Here is a 22,820-nt window from a genome sequence, read left to right as displayed (position 1 = left end):
ACATTTTGTTTGATATTCCCAGTACAGAGCCCTTACATTAACTGCCTGTGGATATTCCAAAATACGTAAAACCAGCAAGAACAGCCTACAGCCAAATATAAAATATGTATGTAATTGGAAACCAACATTTCCATTCTAGCTTTTGTATTTGAAGAGAGTAAGCTATTAGTTTTAAATTTGTATGCAGCCTCTTTGCAGAGCCGTCCATACTTTTGAATACATCTCAACCATGCCAAAAATGTATCTTAATCTTTTGTAGTACATAAATTATTGTATTCCTTGTGAACTAGCCAATGATGACACGGCATCGTACATTAACCAACTCCATTGAAGCTCTCAGTGAACAAAGAACACTTGCAACCTCTAATTGTGGGGAAGAGAAACGGCATGTATTTTTTTTATTCGCACGGTGCTTTTGTCAGAGTGCATCAGGAAAGAGGCCAGAAGTTATTTATTCCAATGCTTGATTTTGACTTCCTCCTATGCTGTATTTGGATCCCTTTCATAGTGCTGAAAGGGGCGACACTTTATTTGGATGAAATTGGTTTGCCTTCTGTGCAACAGTGATAAGAGGGAATAGTGCAGGATGAAATATTTATTCATTCATTTCTTTATTTGGAGGCATTATGGGGACTTGGTGTGGAGGTTGGACACACTGTACTCTATGACGACCTTGCATAGCACATGTTTTCAAAAGCAGGGCCTGTTGCTTAAAGGCCAAGAGCAGTCAACAACGTGATTTTCCTGTGTTTTATTTTTATCTCCACACTGAGATTGGAATAATACTGTGAAATTGTTTGAAAAGACTGCCTGAAATTTCAGCCTGTTTTGGTGGGATGGAGTTTTAAGAAAAAGAGTTACAAACCTCTCTGCCAATAACAGATCATTTTCAGTTTCCCCCTCCCCACTCAGACCACTCCCAGACATTCCTATGAAAAAATAAGGTTGAGAAATTGCTTGTTGCTTAAAAGCAATTGTGTTTATTTTTGACAATTCTAAATGAAAATAATCACAGCAAGGTACTTAATTGTTATCCAGAAATGATTTGATATTGAGAAACAATCAGTTGCATTGGACCTTTAACGACAACACCCCCTTAGCAGGCGAAGGCTTTTTGTAAGTTGAGTCTTTTTACTGTATAATCAATAACATGCCACCTGAGAGGTATATTGTTTGCTCTCAAAAGGCTTTGCAATCTCAGAGGCCCAAGAAGGTGCTACAACTTAAGCGACCTCTTCCGTATGTCTATTTTATCCTCACATCACCATGTCAATCACAATTTCTTTCCAACACCTTCCTATTCCCTCTCCCCCAGCGTCTCTCAACATGCTGCAGAGTTTCTTTACATTCAAAAGTACCAAGTAGGGTTCTCCAATCTTCTGCCTTGCTCTCCTCAGTTGTCTTCTGTAAGGTTTCTGGAGTCTGGAATAAATAAAACGCCTCACTATGGCACTTTGAGCATTGGATGGAAAGACCTGAATATTGAGTAAGAAGTTGACATTTCTATTTTTGAGTCGGACCAGAATGCCCTGAGAGAGTTGCTAATGCACCATGTGGCTTGCTCGACAACCTTGTACTTTTTGCACCTCGCAATGCATCTCCTCTAGGTGTTACTGGCAACAAATCCTTGTAGGCTTTTTGGTTACGTTCACCATGGGACACATTTGTCTCAGTATTCAGGTCCCGGAATAAATTCTTGATTCACTGTGGTTCACTTCAAAAGGAAAAATCAACTACATTTACCTCAGACTGCTCCCTGGTGATTTTGGAGGTTACCCTTTGTGAAAGAAAGTAATCCAACGTGGCAAAATAAGGCATTAGATGCCATTATGTCTGTCAATGGGTAATTTGGTCAGGGATTGATCAGGAATTCATTAACATCATTTATAGTTTGTAATGAATAATTAGAAGATGTTTTGTGGAAGAATTTGACATACTGTGTTGTTGTCAATGGATCCCAAAAAGATGATTCAACAGTTTAAAAAAAAGTCTAGTGCTACCTTGAATTACCGTTGGTTGAATTATTCAATTTTCTGTCAAAGGCATGGTAGTCTGGGGATTATTTTGAGTCAGGACTTGCTCTTAAAATTGCATTTGCTGCTTTGTCTTTCTACGTTTTTTTGCCAAGGGTTGAAACTGCAGCTTCTTTTTGCACTTATGAGTATTTGTGTTAATATAGGTAGGCCCTATGCGTATGACTATGTCTTTCCTATATTGGAGTAAGGCTGTGATATCTTGTAAGACTGCTTTTAGCTTTGCTGCCCCATCACCTTGGAACACTTTGCAGAAGGACCTGAAACTGAATCATTTTAGTCCGATTGGAGGGTTTCTTGCACAAATTGCACATGTTTTAAAGCGTTCTTTTTTAAAAACTCTCGTCTGTACTATGCACATGTTTTAACCTCCGTATATTGTTATGTTTTAAATGTGTGTTTCGTTCAGTTTACAGTCTTTCTTGGCCAGCACTCACATGTAAAAGATATGTAAATCTCAATATGATCTCTAGTTAAATAAAGGATAAATACAAAACCAGCCGAAGAGGTTTGCACATTTTGGGGAATATTCACATGTGGAAACTTTCCGTGGGAATTAACGGGAAAATATGGGAAATAATGGAAATATTAATATTAATACCATTTAAATGTAGATGTTTTTTGCATTGGATATATTTACCATATCATATGGAGACATAAACATTGTACCTTATCATAAGTAGACATAATTGCAAATGATTAAATCCTTCCAAGAAAAATGAATTGAAATTTAATTAAATGAGTTGACTCTTCACATGGGATGATTTCACTGAACAACAAAGGGAATATTGAATGGTCCCCAATGATCCATCGCATCTCCCAAAAACATTTTCAACATAACTCAGTAAAATGATAGTCAAGAAACTAAAGTTTTGATTGTCTTCCTCTCAGGCTTCCATGTCTTCTCCCTGGACCTCCTCAATGTACACCTCTTGAACATCAAACTCTGAGGCCTCGTCTTCACAGTCACTTGCCAACCTTGTTGAGGATGGCTCGTTGTCAGTCTTAAAAAGCCTCAAATTTTCCCGGATGGCCACCAATTTTTCAACCCTTGTATTGGTCAGCCAGTTGCGTGCTTTGGTGTGTGTGTTCCCAAACAAGGACCAGTTGCGCTCTGAGGCGGCTGATGTTAGTGGGATTTGGAGGATGATGGAGGCAACAGGGGAAAGAGCCTCAGATCCACAAAGTCCCTACCACCAGGTGGCTGATGAGATATTTTTACATGACTGCCATATTGCATCTCCATCCCAAAGCCCTTGCTTGTAAGTGTGCTTCGCCAGACTGCCAAGAACCTTGTCCTCATCCAGGCCAAGGTGGTGAGACACGGTAGTGATGACACCATAGGCCTTGTTGATCTCTGCACCAGACAGGATGCTCTTGCCATCATACTTGGGGTCCAACATGTACGCTGCAGCGTGTATGGGCTTCAGGCAGAAGTCTTCACGCTTTTTGATGTATTTCAGAACTGCAGTTTCCTCTGCTTGGAGCAACAATGAAGTGGGCAGGGCAGTACGGATTTCTTCTCTTACATCTGCAAGCAGAGTCTGAGCATCAGACAGAATGGCATTGTCTCACTCAATCTGCGCAATTGCTACTGCTATAGGTTTCAGGAGTTTCAGGCTGCTTACCACTCTCTCCCAAAGTACATCATCCAGGAGGATCCTCTTGATGGGGCTGTCCATATTGGCAGACTGATATGGCCATTTCTTCCCCTCCAGGAAGAATGCCATGATGACAACACCACCCCAATTGGTGTTTCTGGGCAGCTTCAATGTGGTGCCCATACTCTTCTCACTTTGCTTGGTGAGGTAGATTGCTGCCATAACTTGACCCTTCACATACCTAACCATTCCCTTGGCTCTCTTGTAGAGTGTATCCATTGTTTTCAGTGCCATGATGTCCTTGAGGAGCAGATTCAATGCATGAGCAGCACAGTCAATGGGTGTGATGTGAGGGTAGGCCTCCTCCACTTTAGACCAAGCAGCCTTCGTGTTTGCAGCATTGTCTGTCACCAGTGCAAATACCTTCTGTGGTCCAAGATCATTGATGACTGCCTTCAGCTCATCTGCAATGTGGAGGCCGGTGTGTCTGTTGTCCCTTGTCTGTGCTCTTGTAGAATACTGGTTGAGGGGTGGAGATGATGTAGTTAATTATTCCTTGCCCACGAACATTCAAAAACCCATCAGAGATGATTGCATTACAGTCTGCTTTCTCTATGATTTGCTTAACCTTCACCTGAACTCTGTTGAACTCTGCATCCAGCAAAAGAGTAGATAAAGCATGTTTGGTTGGAGGGGTGTATACTGGGTGAAGAACATTCAGAAATCTCTTCCAATACACATTGTCTGTGAACCAGCATACACAGCTCGAGCAAGACATTCATCAGCATTTCTCTGACTGTGTTCCTCCATTGGGTAAAAAAAACTTTTGATTCCAGGAGTACCATAAGCTGTTGCTATCGATAAGATGTCTGATTCATAATTTTAACCTCAAATATAAGTAGAGGGACTTTTTGTCAGAGGTTGCTTGTTGTGAGCGCTGAGGGAACTTTATGCACTTCAAATCAAATTTCATTAGATTTTAAGTGAATAAAGTTCCCTCAGCATAAAGTTCCCTCAGATGATTCTGCATCTTTGTTGCATTCTTCACATATGATTTAGCACGGTATTTGCAAATGTACGCAGATTTACCTTCTACATTAGCTGCAGTGAAATGTCTCCACACAATCAGATAGTGCCCGTGGCATTTTACTGTAACGATATTAGAAAAATAGTTGTAAAAAAAAAAAAAAAAACTATTCCATGTACCGATTTAAATAGTTAAGCAGTTAGATTAAACAGCTCCTTTGTAAAATACATGTTTTAAAATGAAACATGTATGGAAACAGGTGAATTTACACGCCGCAGTTAGCAAGCTAAACCCACATGGTAGCAAAAACTAGCTATCAGAAATTGTTAACAAGTTAGAAATCATTTAACCACACTGCTGTAGGCTACTATTTACTAGTTAACAAAAAAATAATGTATGTCATATGAAATATACTCACCCCACCCAGTATTGTAATCCAAACTTACCTGTACAAGTGATGGAAGAGAATTTAATGTTAATTTATTTTCCATAGTCCTCCCCCAGAACTGTTTCAGAGAATTTGGCAGTACGTCCAACCGGCCTCACAACAGCAGACCACGTGTGTGGCATGGTGTAGGCGACCGGTTTGCTGATGTCAACGTTGTGAGCACAGTGCCCTATGGTGGCTGTGGGGTTATGGTATGGGCGGGCGGGCATAAGCTACGGACAACGAACACAATTGCTTTTTATTGATGGCAATTTGAACGGACAGAGATACCGTGATGAAATCATGAGGCCCATTGTCGTGACATTCATCCGCCGCCATCACCTCATGTTTCAGCATGATAATGCACAGTCCCATGTCACAAGGATCTGTTCCTGGAAGCTGAAAATGTCCCAGTTCTTCCATGGCCTGCATACCCACCAGACATGTCCCCATTGAGCATGTTTAGGCTGCTCTGGATTGACATGTACGACAGTGTGTTCCAGTTCCTGCCAATATCCAGCAATTTCGCACAGCCATTGAAGAGGAATGGGACACACGATCAACAGCCTGATCAACTCTATGCGAATGAGATGTGTCGCGCATGAGGCAAATGGTGGTCACACCAGATACTGACTGGTTTTCTAAATCACCCCCATACCTTTTTTTAAAGGTATCTGTGGCCAATATTATTCCCAGTCATGTGAAATAGATTACGACCTGATGAATTTATTTAAATTGACTGATTTCCTTATACTGTATGAACTGTAACTCAGTGAAATCCTTGAAATTGCTGCATTTTGGACTTTTTTAAATGTATTTCACATTTATTTAATCAGGTAGGCTAGTTGAGAAGTTCTCATTTACCTGGCCAAGATAAAGCAAAGCAGTTCGACACATACAACAACACAGAGTTACACATGGAATAAACAAACGGTAGATAATACGGTAGAAAAAGTCTATGTACAGTGTGTGCAAATGAAGTAGGATAAGGGAGTAAGGCAATAAATAGGCCATGGTGGCGAAGTAATTACAATATAGCAATTAAACACTGGAATGGTAGATGTGCTGAAGATGAATGTGCAAGTAGAGATACTGGTGTGCAAAGGAGAAAGATAAATACATCCAGTATTGGATGGACTATTTACAGATGGGCTATGTACAGGTGCAGTGATCTGTGAGCTGCTCTAACAACTGGTGCTTAAAGCTAGTGAGTGAGATATGAGTCTCCAGCTTCAGTGATTTCTGCAGTTCATTCCAGTCATTGGCAGCAGAGAACTGGAAGGTAAGGCCGCCAAAGGAAGAATTGGCTTTGGGGATGACCAGTGAGATAAACCTGCTGGAGCGCGTGCTACAGGTGGGTGCTGCTATGGTGACCAGTGAGCTGAGATAAGGCAGGGATTTACCTAGCAGAGACTTGTAGATGACCTGGAGCCAGTGGGTTTGGTGACGAGTATGAAGCGAGGGCCAGTCAACGAGAGCATACAGGTCGCAGTGGTGGGTAGTATATGGGGCTTTGGTGACCCAACGAATGGCACTGTGATAGACTTGTCGTGGAAATTTCCTGCATTACCAAATCATGAGAGAGCAAACCACACACAAGTCAGAGTTATCATAAAGTCCATATTTAATTATATATGAGCTTCACCATAGCCCTGTTTGACTCTCAGATCAATTCAGTGACTGTAAATTAATTCTCTGAGAGTGCTTACAAAACAATTCTTAGTATAATTTATAGCCAAGACACACCCATCTAAACTCACATGACAAATAACAGATCTTAGGAACATTACACAAAGAAAGACTCTACTTGAGAGAGGACTATCCCATAGCCAGACAGCATTAGCTATACATTATTGTTCAGTTTGCTCTCTTAGACGAGGTTCTACTTCTCGTTCTTGGTACAACATAGTACCAAAACATTACCTCATCAAATGGCATATATCAATTGTCAATTCTAGATATTCCCATATCAAATACAACCCCTCCTGGACAAGATCACCAAGACAGTGAGCCTCTAAGGTCATATACTAAATCAAGATAAGGGCAACCTCAGAGGGGCATTGTAACAGTTAGACACATTCCCATAAGAAGACAAGCCTGACCTCTCCCCTCTCTGGGGTCCAAGTAACTAAGCCCTAGCATAGAAGGGATAACTGCAAACTGCCAACAGTATCATCCAAAAAGAAGACATCCTAATGACAAATATCTCACATAAGCATTATTATGTAAATAAAACATCTTATTTATCAATGTTACCTAACTAATTATGATTCTGCTACCACAGACTGCATACAATTTGTTGAGTAGAGTGTTTGAGGCTATTTTGTAAATGACATCACCGAAGTCGATGATCGGTAGGATGGTCAGTTTTACCAGGGTATGTTTGGCAGCATGAGTGAAGGATGCTTTGTTGTGAAATAGGAAGCCGATTCAAGATTTAATTTTGGATTGGAGATGCTCAATGTGAGTCTGGAAGGAGAGTTTACAGTCTAACCAGACACCTAGGTACTTGTAGTTGTTCACATTAGAGGTCGACCGATTAATCGGAATGGCCGATTAATTAGGGCCGATTTCAAGTTTTCATTCTTTTATTTTTTATTTTTTTACACCTTTATCTAATCTTTATTTAACTAGGCAAGTCAGTTAAGAACACATTCTTATTTTCAATGACGGCCTAGGAACGGTGGGTTAACTGCCTTGTTCAGGGGCAGAACGACAGATTTTTACCTTGTCAGCTCAGGGATTCAATCTTGCAACCTTAAGGTTTACTAGTCCAACGCTCTAACCACCTGCCTCACGAGGAGCCCGCCTGTTACACGAATGCAGTAAGTTGCTAGCTAGCATTAAACTTAATCAATCATAATCACTAGTTATAACTACACATGGTTGATATTACTAGTTTATCTAGCGTGTCCTGCGTTGCATATAATTGATGCAGTGCACATTCGCGAAAAAGGACTGTCGTTGCTCCAAAGTGTACCTAACCATAAACATCTAGGACTTTCTTAAAATTAATACACAGAAGTATATATTTTTAAACCTGCATATTTAGCTAAAAGAAATTCAGGTTAGCAGGCAATATTAACCAGGTGAAATTGTGTCACTTCTCTTGCGTTCATTGCACGCAGAGTCAGGGTATATGCAACAGTTTGGGCCGCCTGGCTCATTGCGAACTAATTTGCCAGAATTTTACGTAATTATGACAACATTGAAGGTTGTGCAATGTAACAGGAATATTAAGACTGATGGATGCCACCCGTTAGATAAAATATGGAACGGTTCCGTATTTCACTGAAATAATAAATGTTTTGTTTTTGAGATGATAGTTTCTGGATTCGACCATATTAACGACCTACGGCTCATATTTCTGTGTGTTATTCTGTTATAATTAAGTATATGATTTGATAGAGCAGTCTGACTGAGCGATGGTAGGCACCAGCAGTCTCATAAGCATTCATTCAAACAGCACTTTCATGCGTTTTACCAGCAGCTCTGCTGTTTATGAATTCAAGCCTATCAACTCCCGAGATTAAGCTGGTGTAACAATGTGATGTGAAATGGCTAGCTAGTTAGCGGGGTGCGCGCTAATAGCGTTTCAAACGTCACTCGCTCTGAGACTTGGAGTAGTTGTTCCCCTTGCCCTGTATGGGTAACGCTGCTTTGAGGGTGGCTGTTGTCGATGTGTTCCTGGTTCGAGCCCAGGTAGGAGCTATACTGTTACACTGGCAATACTAAAGTGCTTATAAGAACATCCAATAGTCAAAGGTATATGAAATACAAATGGTATAGAGAGAAATAGTCCTATAATAACTACAACCTAAAACTTCTTACCTGGGAATATTGATGACTCATGTTAAAAGGAACCACCAGCTTTCATATGTTCTCATGTTCTGAGCAAGGAACTTAAACGTTAGCTTTCTTACATGGCACATATTGCACTTTTACTTTCTTCTCCCACACTTTGTTTTTGCATTATTTAAACCAAATTGAACATGTTTCATTATTTATTTGAGGCTAAATTGATTTTATTGATGTATTATATTAAGATAAAATAAGTGTATCAGTATTGTTGTAATTGTCATTATTACAAATACATTTTAAAAATCGGCCGATTTAATCGGCATCAGCTTTTTTTGTCCTCCAATAATCAGTATCGGTATCGGCGTTAACAAATCATAATCGGTCGACCTCTAGTTCACATATTCTAAGTCGGAACCGTCCAGAGTAGTGATGCTGGACGCGCGGGCAGGTGCGGGCAGCGATCGGTTGAAGAGCATGCATTTAGTTTTACTTGCATTTAAGAGCAGTTGCCGGCCACGGAAGGAGAGTTGTATGGCATTGAAGCTCGTCTGGAGGTTAGTTAACAGTGTCCAAAGAAGGGCCAGAGGTGTACAGAATGGTGTCGTCTGCGTAGAGGTGGATCAGAGAACCACCAGCAGCAAGATCGACATCATTGATGTATACAGAGAAGAGAGTCGGCCCGAGAATTGAACCCTGTGGCACCCCCATAGAGACTGCCAGAGGTCTGGACAACATGCCCTCTGATTTGACACAATGAACTCTATCAGAGAAGTAGTTGGAGAACCAGGCGAGGCAATCATTTGAGAAACCAAGGCTGTTGAGTCTGCCGATAAGAATGTGGTGATTGACAGAGTCGAAAGCCTTGGCCATAGATGGGCATGTTGCTTTGAATGGGACCAATATTTTTTTTGTAAAATTTAACCTTTATTTAACTAGGCAAGTCGGTTAAGAACAAATTCTTATTTAAAATGACGGCCTACCCATGCTGTCCAAAAAGTAATAATTTTGACTCATCTGTCCATAGAACATTCTTCCAAGATTCTTGATGATCATCCAGGTGCTTTCAGGTGCTATTTGTCAAACTTGAGACAACTTGTTGGATTAGATGGGTCCTATTACATCTGTCGAAAACGCACACAAAAAAAAACACATTAATAACCTCATACCAGCGGACAAGCACGGTGGTAGAGTGATGGTTTGGGGATGCTTTGCTCCCTCAGGACCTGGACGACTTGTCTTTATATTAGGAACCATGAATTCTGCTCTGGCTCAGAGAACTCTACAATACAATGTCAGGCCATCTGTCTGTGAGCTGAAGCTTAGCTGGGTCATGCAGCAAGACAATGATCCAAAACATGCAATCAAGTAGACATGAAAATGGTTAAAAGCAACAAATTAGACGTTTAGGAATGGCCTACTCAAAGTCCAGACCTAATCCTTTTTGAGATGTTGTGGCAGGTCTTGAAACAAGCAGATATCACCGAGTTAAAACAGTTCTGCATGCAAGGCTGGGCCAAAATTCCTCCACAGCGATGTGAGAGACCGATCAACAACTACAGGAAGCATTTGGTTCCGGTCATTGCAGCTAAATGTGGCACAAGTTATTGAATGTAAGGGGGCAATACTTTTAAACACTGGGGAATTAGTTTTTTGCATAACTTTGTTAATTAAATAAATAGTCTTTTTTATTTAATTAACTAGACAAGTCAGTTAAAAACAAATTCTTATTTACAATGACAGCCTACCCCGGCCAAACCCGGACGATGCTGGGCCAATTGTAAAATAAGTATACATTTGTTTCGTTATTTGTAAATACAGGTTTCTGTTATCTAATATTAGGTTTTGGTTGAAGATCTGATAACATTCAGTATCAAAAATATGCAAAAATAGAGAAAATCAGAAAGGAGGCAAATACTTTTTCATGGCACTGAATGCCATTGAGGGAAGGCTGTGAAATCGCAAATGGGGCCTGCTGTGGTCTCTCACCTGCTGTGTTTGATTTGGCAATGTTTTTTTCTTTCTTGTCCTCCAGGTGCCCACAGGGGGACATCGTCACACACACGGCCTGGCTCAACCGGTCGAGTATACTTTACGCCGGCGAGGACAAGTGGTCAGTGGATCCCAGGGTGAGTCTTGTTACACTCAATCAGGAGGAGTTCACCATAAAGATTGAGGACGTGGACATGACCGACGAGGGCCCATACATCTGTGCGGTGCAGACGAGCAGGAGACCGAGGACGACATCAGTGCACATCCTCATCCAAGGTAAGCCGAAGCCTTAGAATCTAGAAACTGTCTGGGCGGGTGTTGTCAAAATAGCTTTTGTCTGATGTGTGTGTGTGTCTCTCTCCTATCTCTATCCCTCTTTCTGTGTGTGGACATCTCCCTCTCTGGTGTATTTGGTGGCCTTCATACCCCTCTGAATGAGAACCTGTTATTACTCCATAGAAAGACAGATTAGTCTACTTTCTCTCTCACTGTGGAAGGGCTGTAAAAATACATCTATATAAATAAAGGTACTAGGTAGAACAACACAGGTCTGGGAATGCACTTCACTAAGTCATCCATTATTGTCTGTGTTTCCATTAGTTGGTGCTCTTTACAACTTACAGTAGATTCTACCTAACTTGTGCAACTTGCAGTATGGAAAGCATCCATCATGTGGTGTTCATTCTCAGTCTAATCAATTATTCATATGAAGTACTATCTCTGAGACTTCTTTACCTTGAATACTCCCATGTGCATGCACAAGAAACTCAATTCCAGGATTGTATCCATTAGGGCACACATTTTGAAATATTTAAATCCCAAAATGAACATTTTTTATTGGACAAGGCCAGGCAGTCCCTCTCCATTTCAGTCTGTTTTCTTCCATTTGGTGCCTAATGAATACGACCCAGAACTTTGCTGTGAACTTCATAATGAGGATTCTCCGGCCGTATGTTCTAATGAAGTGGATAATGGTCTGATTTGAGCCCCATCAACGGCATTGCACCTTGGCGATACTGTATTTTTCCTAATCAGCAGATCCTGGGGCAATTTGATTGATGAAGGTGTCATTGCTAAGCACCGGAGCATTAAGGCGGAACAGAGGAGAACAGAGCAGGCAGAGATGCAAGGCCAGTCTGTATGTTCTCTAGAAGCTTGAAATGTCTTTTTCTTCCCAGCTCCTTTGATGGCAATTAGATTTAAATACTGCTGTGTGCCATAAAAGGGGAAAATTGTATAATGTAGAATACCGGTGTAGGTGCAAATGAAGGTTATTCTGAGGGTTCGGTTATGATGTAGAGGGGGAGTTTGAAGACTGTTATATTGGATGTTCTTTGGTGCAATGTTACACCTAACTAGCCTTCTCAAATCTACACAGGTGCCTATGGGGGTATGGGCTAGGTGTTCTCTGGGGCTAGGGTTTTTCGATAGAGGTAATCATGAATTCTAGAAAGCTCCAGTGGTGTCTCTGCAGTTCCACCATATTTCCTGCAAGGCTATTGCATATATGGAGTAATATAGTGAAGACATATTTCCTAGTGTTTGTATGTTAGTTGTATGTTTGTTCTGTAGTTTATCTCATCGCTTTCTTCTGTCAGGCTCTTGGTCTTCAGCATTGTTAACTACGCTATGTTTTTTAAAGAGAACAATACGCATTGCATATGACGGAACAAACAGACAAACAAATTCCTTTCAATCTGAATCATTTGAGTCTGGCAACTCAGATGTTTAGTGTCCTAGCTCTCACTCAAATGCCTCTGGAAATCTGCACAGCACCTCTCCAAAGATCAAAGAATTGTTCACTCTGTTTAGTTTCTCCCCATTTTAATTTTTGGCAAAATGAATTACTAGCCTATCAGGTTCGTCCTCACTGTCGAAATGAAAAAGGTCCTTTCTTTACTGCACATGCACATCATTAGTTACACTAGATTACACTTGGACCCTTCCATTTGAACAAAATGCACAGTGAAAATAGTTTATTCAGAATTGTGCTTTGAATTACTTTAGAGTGTGATGACAACTGCCAACAGAGTGAAACTGCCAGCCCATGACTCAGACAGTAGGAGTAGTTGGCTATTTGGCTAACCCCCTGTGTTATTAACAAAACATATCTTCATAAGTTGATAAAACTGTTAGATGTCTACTTCAGAGAGGGATGCTTGCTACTGTGTGGGGATTAGGATGTGCTTGTTAAACAGAACAGACTTACTTCGCTCACTTTTGGAATAATTGATCAGAGAGACATAGTTGTCATTTTCTTCATCCCAAATGACACAATATTCCTTATAGTGCACTACTTTTGACCAGAACCCAGGTCAAAAGTAGTGCACTATATAGGGAATAGGGTGTCATTTGGGACATTACCATAGTCATCATAGTCTTGGTCTTGTTATGTGGTTTTTCAACATGAATAGTTTTTCTCAAACCTCATGGATCATCTGTCATCATTGTTGTTTTCTGATCGCTGTGTGCTTTAATTGATTGTGCTCCTATCAGGCAACTGCGTGTGTATTTACATTTGTAAATAGTCAACTCTAATTAAAAGGCAGATCAAAGAGGAACGGCGAGGAAAAGTCACGTTGTGGGAGGGAAGTAATGGGTCTCAGCGGTAGCGACGTCCTCGTTACTCAACAACCTTTTTATGGGAGTTTCCCCCCCTGCTTCCTCTAGAAGTGCACTGTACACACCACCTACTAACTGCAGTCACTTCCTCCCTCCACCACTGCCCCTTCTCTCTATTTCCCCCAGTCTCCATCATCCATTTCTCTACCTTTCATTTCTTTGCTTTTAGCCACAGTAAATCGTTCTGGCTAAAGCTGTGGAAATATCTGTACTGTTGCCATAGTAACCGGGCAGGCAGAATAGTGGCTTGATTGAGAGAGCACTGGTACACTTGAACAGAAAGGTCACAGAAACACAATGGCACAGGTCACTGGCACTGCTGCACTTGCATGCCATGGTGGCAATGACATTTTAAGTGCATATTCCCTCTTAACAGGACAGACAGAATTAATGAAATTATTTACCACCTGATTGAAGCCTCTACTCCAGCTTGCAGCAGGTAATATAAAAAAATGTGTATATACTGTACATCCTGTAGGGATGCCAAATGTTCAGCCTGCTGCACTGACCCTATGGATGCTCTAGTCTAGGGTGCTTAGGAATGTTTTTGAAATCTCTAAATGGTTAAAGTAGGGAGAAATATATGTGATTATTGAGTTTGCTTAATTTACTATCATCCTAAATTAGGATATTGAATTATTATTATTATTATTATGCCATAACTACTTATATGACGCTACTTTCCATGATGTGGACACTGTGTTACTACATTACACAAGCTGACGTTTTGACCACATCGGATCAGATTTTTTACCTCAAATTGGTGATGTTAGTATAAAAGTTTATAGTCAACTCGATGACAAAAGATCAGTTACATAAAACTGATCAATATCTTTTGGTTTTGTACTGTTGATTTTGACACAGCTATCATTTTCTTTCTCAAATTGAACAGATATTTCAGGGCGGTCTCTATATAAAGCAGTTGCTGGCCACACACCAATATATGGATTTGAAAGTCAAACTATCACTTAAATAGCAGCCAACCTTTGTCACTGATGAAATCCTATGGTGTAAAAAATAATTTGTTCCCTTTTCCGTGATGTCAGCCTCCCGAAATCAACAGCCGCCATTCCAAAATATAGATAGGAGCCTTCTACAAATAACCATCCAACCAACCATGTATAGGTTATTTCATATTTCCGTGTGGCCTTTGCATAGTGTTAGTTTAAACAGCGCTACACCCCAAACGTTTGCTCCCTGTTCTATTGATTTCAGTGTGCTATCCATGGAAGTGATTGGCAAAAGTGTTAAGTTACACTTACCGCATTGACGAGCCACTTCAATCAAAATGCAACACTTCAAAATGTCCTCTAACCAGTGATGTACACATTATTCCCAGATTCTGTGTTTTTTGTGCTGTGTTTAGTTTTAACAGGATGTGCAACCTCATTTCCCCCCTTTCGCGCAATTCATATCAACATGATAATTGATAGGATTGACAAATAAGTGGTGCGTTTCTCTTTCTGTTTTGGTGAAAAGGTCAAAACTGCTGAATGAGTCCAAAAATGTGCTGTGATTTATTTGTTTTGATATACCAGAAATCACCAAAACAGGTCTGCCCTGCCTACTGTATGTGCGCTTTGAAGCCCAGACCTACAAACAACACATATTTACCGTAATGTGTAAAGTCGTGGCCAAAGGTTTTGAGAATGACACAAATATTAAGTTTCAGTTTGCTGCCGTCATCATTGCTTTGCACAAAAAGGGCTTCACAGGCAAGGATATTGCTGCCAGTAAGATTGCACCGAAATCAACCATTTATCGGATCATCAAGAACTTCAAGGAGAGCGGTTCAATTGCTGTGAAGAAGGCTTCAGGGCGCCCAAGAAAGTCCAGCAAGTGCCAGGACCATCTCCTAAAGTTCATTCAGCTGCGGGATCGGGGCACCACCAGTACAGAGCTTGCTCAGGAATGGCAGCAGGCAGGTGTGAGTGCACCAGGATGGCCTGGTGTCAAGAAGGGCAGCAAAGATGCCACTTCTCTCCAGGAAAAACATCAGGGACAGACCTGATATTTTGCAAAAGGTACAGGGATTGGACTGTTGAGGACTGGGGTAAAGTCATTTTCTCTGATGAATCCACTTTCCAATTGTTTGGGTCATCCGGAAAAAAGCTTGTCCGGAGAAGACAAGGTGAGCGCTAACATCAGTCCTGTGTCATGCCAACAGTAAAGCATCCTGAGACCATTCATGTGTGGGGTTGCTTCTCAGCCAAGGGAGTTGTCTCACTCACAATTTTGCCTAAGAATACAGCCATGAATAAAGAATGGTTCCAACACATCCTCCGAGAGCAACTTCTCCCAACCATCCAGGAACAGTTTGGTGACGAACAATGCCTTTTCCAGCATGATGGAGCACCTTGCCATAAGGCAAAAGTGATAACTATGTGGCTCGGGGAACAAACATCGATATTTTAGGTCCATGGCTAGGAAACTCCCCAGACCTTAATCCCATTGAGAACTTGTGGTCAATCCTCAAGAGGCGGGTGGACAAACAAAAACCTACAAATTCTGACAAACTCCAAGCATTGATTATGCAAGAATGGGCTTCCATCAGTCAGGATGTGGCCCAGAAGTTAATTGACAGCATGCCAGGGCGGATTGCAGAGGTCTTGAAGGGTCAATACCGCAAATATTGACTCTTTGCATCAACTTCATGTAATTGTCAATAAATGCCTTAGACACTTATGAAATGTTTGTAATTATACTTCAGTATTCCATAGTAACATCTGACAAAAATATCTAAGGAAACTGAAGCAGTAAACTTTGTGGAAATTCATATTTGTGTCATTCTCAAAACTTTTGGCCACGACTGTACACAAAAAGTACACTTTATGTAAAAAAATGTATTCAACCTTATCGTCTGCCAACCCTTGTTATTGTCTGTTTTAGCAGTTCATGAGAATGATGTTGAGTATTTCATGGCTATTATATCGAATAAGCATTTGGGCTTTGTTTTGTGATCCTCGACTTACTGACCGACCGTCAACGGATTGGTCCGTGGATAGTATACAGGCTTGATCAGATAATGATGAGATCATTAACATTTTAGGGCAATTTAACGCTGTCAGTCCTAATCAACAACTCCCCAGACCACCGACGTTGTCAAGCGCTAATTTTTTTTGCCTCTAGCGCTAAATACCTTTCAGAGCTAATATAACTATTTTTGCCTCGGGCTATTTGACACGATGCCAATATCCATGGAATAAAGCATGGTCTATAGAAGCTGTCTTTTCCTCCGGGCTATTTGACACAATGCCAATATCCATTGAAGAAAGCATGGACTATAGAAGTGTCTTTACTATACATGTATTTCTTGTCAGTTTGGCACAAGAGGCAAAATTAACTTGAATTCTGCATTTAAAACTGCTAGATGGCAGAATATTTGTGCAAAAAGGCAAAAGTTGTGTAACGGGCAAATCAGGAGAATAACCCTTTCTCCATAGGGCCTCTAGTCAACACCAAAGCATCAGTATACAGCTCTGTGGCTGGTGCTACTTAAAGATTAACCACAGGTGGCCATCACTTAGCTGAATGTTCCTTTAAAAAGAGCGGTGCTCTACCAGGTTTTCAGCGTGACCCCTTAACCCTCCTGCTGTGTTTCGGTCGAATTGGACCGATTTTACAAGATTTTCTCTCTGAAAAGTGTAGTTAATTTAATCTGATTGTCCACGCAGGGCATCTGAACACACAAAATACATTTTGATGATTTTCATAAAATGTTGGGTGTTTTATTTAACTTTTGTATGCCTGTGGTGTTCCCGGTCAAAAATGACCGGTCATTCGAATTTTTGGGTGAGACTACAATTAGTGTATAAAATTGAGTTCAGGCACATGCCCATTCATCAGATGATACACACTTCCTCTACCAGAGCCCCACATGCATGTGTGTTTGAGCACACACACACACACACCTCACTCCCCATTTTGGCTTCCATGGAAACCCCTACGGGAACCTTTCCCCAATAGAATCTTTCCCCCACGAGAACCACAGCTGTTGGCATTATCACAAACAATATATTATTGTTTCAATAATATATAGAAATGTTCTCACTGCTCTGGTATATAAAGCTTTTTTGAGGCCTTGCTCACAATTCATTCTGTGGCAGCACAATGACCAAACAATGTACTGTATGTGAGGATCTTGATCATATCTTTGATCATGACACTGGTGAGGAGGAGAGAGTCTTTGTTCAACTTTGACATAAAGTAGTCTGTGATAAATAGCACAATATGTTTTATCTGATTATTTGTTATAGTCAAAATAATCCATACATTATGCTTTTTCTACTCAAAAACGAGTTGTATGAGCTCAGGTCAATGAGGCCAACAGACCATAAATGGCAAATAGAAGTTCAAAACTTGTAATGTTCACAAGAACCTATGTTGATAAAAAGATCTAACACAACATTAGGTGATAATATATGCATTATTATGGATTTATAATCAGCTATAATGGGGCGGTCATTTTGGACCGGGAACACAGAATTAATTAACATGAAATTAATACAACATGAGGGTTAAAAGAGTATTGACCTACTCGTGCGTCAATCTAAGTTACATAATAAAAAAATCCCCATCAAAATCCATCAATTCAAGCTTGGGCTTTGTCTCAATCCACCGCATCTGCCTGTCGGCCTTACACTTCTGCGGTAGAAGTTGGCCGAGCTACAGTGGTGTTTCAGACCACGAAACATCCCGAAAATCAGTTTTACATTGAAAACATCTGTAGAGTCCGAAAAGTTTGGCCTACAAACTATTATGACCACTTTATGGAAAGGGGAGACTCTCGCGAACACGATGGTTTTGCTCTAAGACCCCCACAGGTGACTGGTCTTAAGGTAACCCATACAAACTAATGGAAGTAAGCAAGTAGTTGTGTACCATCAAAAAGTTTTAAAAAATATATATATATACATTTCCATATAGTACAGGCACTTAAAACCTTATTCCTTATGATACATATTTTTTAAATGTATTTTTTTGCCATTTATGAATGTTTTATTTAATGTATTTCTATGGGATATAGTAGTAAAGGACACATCTTTTTTTATACCTAATGGGGTCCTGAAATTGTTGTTTCTTTAAGAGAAACCTACGTCGAACTGCATTATTGAAAAACTGTAGATACAGTGCCTTCACAGTATTCACACCCTTTGACTTTTTCCACAGTTTTGTGTGTTACAGACAGAATTTTTAAAATGGATTCAATTGAGATGTTTTGTCACTGGCCTACACACAATACCCCATAATTTCAAAGTGGAATGTTTTTCAAATTTTGTACAAATTAATAAACAATAAAAAGCTGACATTCCTTGAGTCACTCAGTATTCAACCCCGTTGTTATGGCAAGCCTAAATAAGTACAGGAGTAAAAAATTGCTTAACAAGTGACATAAGTTGCATAGACTCTGCAATTACATTATTTTTGGATGACTGTCTCATCTCTGTGCCCCACACATACAATTATCTGTAAGGTCCCTCAATCGGGCAGTGAATTTCAAACAGATTCAACCACAAACACCAGGGAGGTTTTCCAAATCCTCGCAAAGAAGGGCACCTATTGGTAGATGGGTAAAAATAAAAAAGCTGACCTTGAATTTCCCTTTGAGCATGGTGAAGTCATTAATGACACTTTGGATAGTGGTATCAATACACTCACTCACTACAAAGATACAGGCATCCTTCCTAACTCAGTTGCCGGAGAGGAAGGAAACCACTCAGGTATTTCATCATTCATCATTGCTACTCCACAATACTAACCTAATTGACAGAGTGAAACGAAGGAAGCTTGAATAAATATTCCAAAACATTCATCCTGTTTGCAACAAGGCACTAAAGTAACAATGCACAAAATGTTGCAAAGCAATTAACTTTTGTGTGTGTTGTTTGTGGCAAATCCAAATGACTCTAGGGTGTGAATACTTATGTAAAGAAGGTATTTCTGTACTTAATTTTTAATTTAAAAAATATGTTTTCACTTTGGCTGTGTGTGTGTGTGTGTGTGTGGTTAAACATTTTTTTAAACCTATTTTGTATTCAGGCTGTAACAACAAAATGTGGAATAAGTCAAGGGGTATGAACACTTTCTGAAGGCACTGTAGGTACAGGGATTATCTAATAGTCTGGAAGAAAGGTTATTAACAATCTGTGTGTATTTTGTGGTTCCAGGGAACGTGTCTTTTAATCATTTGTATATTCACTCATGTTTTTGAGAGGGAGAGAGGGGGGGTTGAACTGGAATTAGCTACCTTGCTCAGAGGTACACACACTCACAGACCCAAATGTAATAAATTGCAGATAAGGGGAGCCATACTCTGGATCCTCTCAGAATGTTTGCACGTTGAGGTGTTAGAAGCTGTCCTTCTAAGGTGTTCATATGAAATTGCACCTGTCTTTAGAATAGTGCATAAACATTCCTATTGAACCCCCAAGTAAGGTTTTTCTTTATCTGCAACTGATTGACTTGGGGCCACAGCCAGACATGTTTTAATTTGATTTATTTCACCTTTATTTAACCAGGTAGGCTAGTTGAGAACAAGTTCTCATTTACAACTGCGACATGGCCAATATAAAGCAAAGCAGTTCGACACATACAACAACACAGAGTTACACATGGAATAAACACACATACAGTCAATAATACAGTAGAGGAAAACTATACAGCTTGTGCAAATGAGGTAAGATAAGGGAGGTAAGGCAATAAATAGGCCATGGTGGCGATGTAATTACAATATAGCAGTTAAACACTGGAGTGATAGACATGCTAAAATGGAAAAGGGATCAGGCTTGTGCCTTGTCTATCCTCAATTCAATGTGTTCTGTTTTGGTGGTTGTGTCCCTCGTGACATTATATGGCACAGGGTAGGTTTTTTGTTGATGCGTCACAACTTCAAAAGAGTAGTCCAAATCACCTGAGCAATGGAATCAGATCTAGACATAAAATATTTGTTGTTTTTTTATGCCATTTTTGAAGAACCACCATTTTGGGGGATTGGATTCTCAACCCGACTTGGGGATCTTGGATGCCTACAAACTGTTTTTAGGGTTGCTGTGGCGGAGATGCATTCAGGCGACTGCTGATGCAAAGCAATTACACATATTTACACGTCACACGCTTTTGAATGTTTGCGTTGCTGATTTTGAATTACACATATTTACACGTCACAAGCTTTTGAATGTTTGCGTTGCTGATTTTGAAATCAAGAGCATGTTAAGTACCTCAATGTATTTCCTATTCATGTGCTAATTCATGCTCTCAAGACTGTTTTGCTGACGTGGGAGGGAAACATACATTGCCACGATGATGCGTGCAGAGGTGGCAGGGAAATGTAGGAGTGAGTTTATGCCAGACGCTATATGTGCTGATTGAAAGGCCCCAGGTCTAAGTGGTTTGGAACGGCAAGACTTACTGGAGGAACTTTAATGTATCTATTTATATTCTTTAAGTAGTTGCAGGTTGTGTGTGTTGAGGAGAAGAGGTCAAGGAGAAACGGAGCCAATTTGTCGTAATCCCCACACACAGAGCTCTGCCGAGTTTTCTGCCGAGCTCCACTGTCATCTGCATTTACAAGGGAAGACGAGAATGGCTCGAGGGAGGCTACGGAACTGCATGGCATGATGTCTGGTCTTTCTTCCCACAGTTGTTGTCCCCCCCACTTATGGTCCCTTACCATCAATGCAGAGAGAAAATAAAAAGATAATAACACAAGGAATAAATACACATTGAGTAATGATAAATTGGCTATATACCCGGGGTACCAGTACCGAGTCGATCAAGCAGTTGGCGTACCAAGCTTGCATCCAGCCAAGATGCTCTCAATGGTGCAGCTGTATAACTTTTTGATTCCTGAGGGGAAAGAGGACTTGTGTCCTCTTCATGACTGTTGGTGTGTTTGGACCATGATAGATCCTTAGTAGAGGTCGACCGATTAATCAGAATGGCCGATTAATTAGGGCCGATTTCAAGTTTTCAAAACAATCGGAAATTGTTTTTTTACACCTTTAATTTAATATTTAACTAGGCAAATCAGTTAAGAACACATTCTTATTTTCAATGACGGCCTAGGAACGGTGGGTTAACTGCCTCGTTCAGGGGCAGAACGACAGATTTTCACCTTGTCAGCTCAGGGGATCCAATCTTGCAACCTTACAGTTAACAAGTCCAACGCAATAACGACCTGCCTCTCGTTGCAGGAGACTGCCTGTTATGCGAATGCAGTAAGCAAAGGTAAGTTGCTAGCTAGCATTAAACTTGTCTCATAAAAAACAATCAATCATAATCACTAGTTAAATACACATGGTTGATGATATTACTAGATATTATCTAGCGTGTCCTGCGTTGCATATAATCTGACTGAGCATACAAGCATACAAGTATCTAAGTATCTGACTGAGCGGTGGTAGGCAGAAGCAGGCACATAAACATTCATTCAAACAGCACTTTCGTGTGTTTTGCCAGCAGCTCTTCGGTGTGCGTCAAGCATTGCGCTGTTTATGACTTCAAGCCGATCAACTCCCGAGAGTTGAGGCTGGTGTAACCGAAGTGAAATGGCTAGCTAGTTAGCGCGCGCTAATAGCATTTCAATCGTCACTCGCTCTGAGCCTTGGAGTGGTTGTTGTCGTTGTTTCGAGGGTGGCTGTTGTCATTGTGTTCCTGGTTTGAGCCCAGGGAGGAGCGAGGAGAGGGATGGAAGTTATACTGTTACACTGGTAATACTAAAGTGCCTATAAGAACATCCAATCAAAGGTTAATGAAATACAAATGGTATAGAGGGAAATAGTCCTATAATTCCTATAATAACTACAACCTAAAACTTCTTACCTGGGAATATTGAAGACTCATGTTAAAAGGAACCACCAGCTTTCATATGTTCTCATTAACTGAGCAAGGAACTTAAACTTTAACTTTCTTACATGGCACATATTGCATTTTTACTTTCTTCTCCAACACTTTGTTTTTGCATTATTTAAACCAAATTGAACATGTTTCATTATTTGTGGCTAAATTGAATTTATTGATGTATTATATTAAGTTAAAATAAGTGTTCATTCAGTATTTTTGTAATTGTCATTATTACAAATATATATATATATTTTTTTAATCGGCATCAGCTTTTTTGGTCCTCCAATAATTGGTATCGGTATCTGCGTTGAAAAATCATAATCGGTCGACCTCTAATCCTTAGTGATGTGGACACTGAGGAACTTGATGCTCTTGACCTGCTCCACTACAGCCCTGTTGACGTGAATGGGGGCATGCTCGTCCTTCATTTCCTGTAGTCCACGATCACCTCAGTCTTGCTGACGTTGAGGTAGTTGTCC

At 40.4% G+C, this 22,820-nt stretch overlaps 1 protein-coding gene across 4 annotated transcripts in view; it reads left to right on the top strand.

The window, feature by feature from the left end:
• Positions 1-22,820, top strand: part of LOC109873457 (opioid-binding protein/cell adhesion molecule-like) — a 413,387-nt gene that overhangs the window by 337,778 nt on the left and 52,789 nt on the right. For all 4 annotated transcript variants that reach the window (XM_031808275.1, XM_031808277.1, XM_031808276.1 and 1 more), the window contains one exon: positions 10,922-11,154. In XM_031808275.1, the coding sequence (XP_031664135.1) occupies positions 10,922-11,154 (233 nt within the window). The remainder of the gene's footprint in view (positions 1-10,921; positions 11,155-22,820) is intronic.

This window comes from Oncorhynchus kisutch, linkage group LG28, assembly GCF_002021735.2.
Source record: "Oncorhynchus kisutch isolate 150728-3 linkage group LG28, Okis_V2, whole genome shotgun sequence".
Taxonomy (NCBI): Eukaryota; Metazoa; Chordata; class Actinopteri; order Salmoniformes; family Salmonidae; genus Oncorhynchus; species Oncorhynchus kisutch.
Note: the sequence above shows the minus strand (reverse complement) of the source record. Positions and strands in the feature narration are given on the sequence as shown.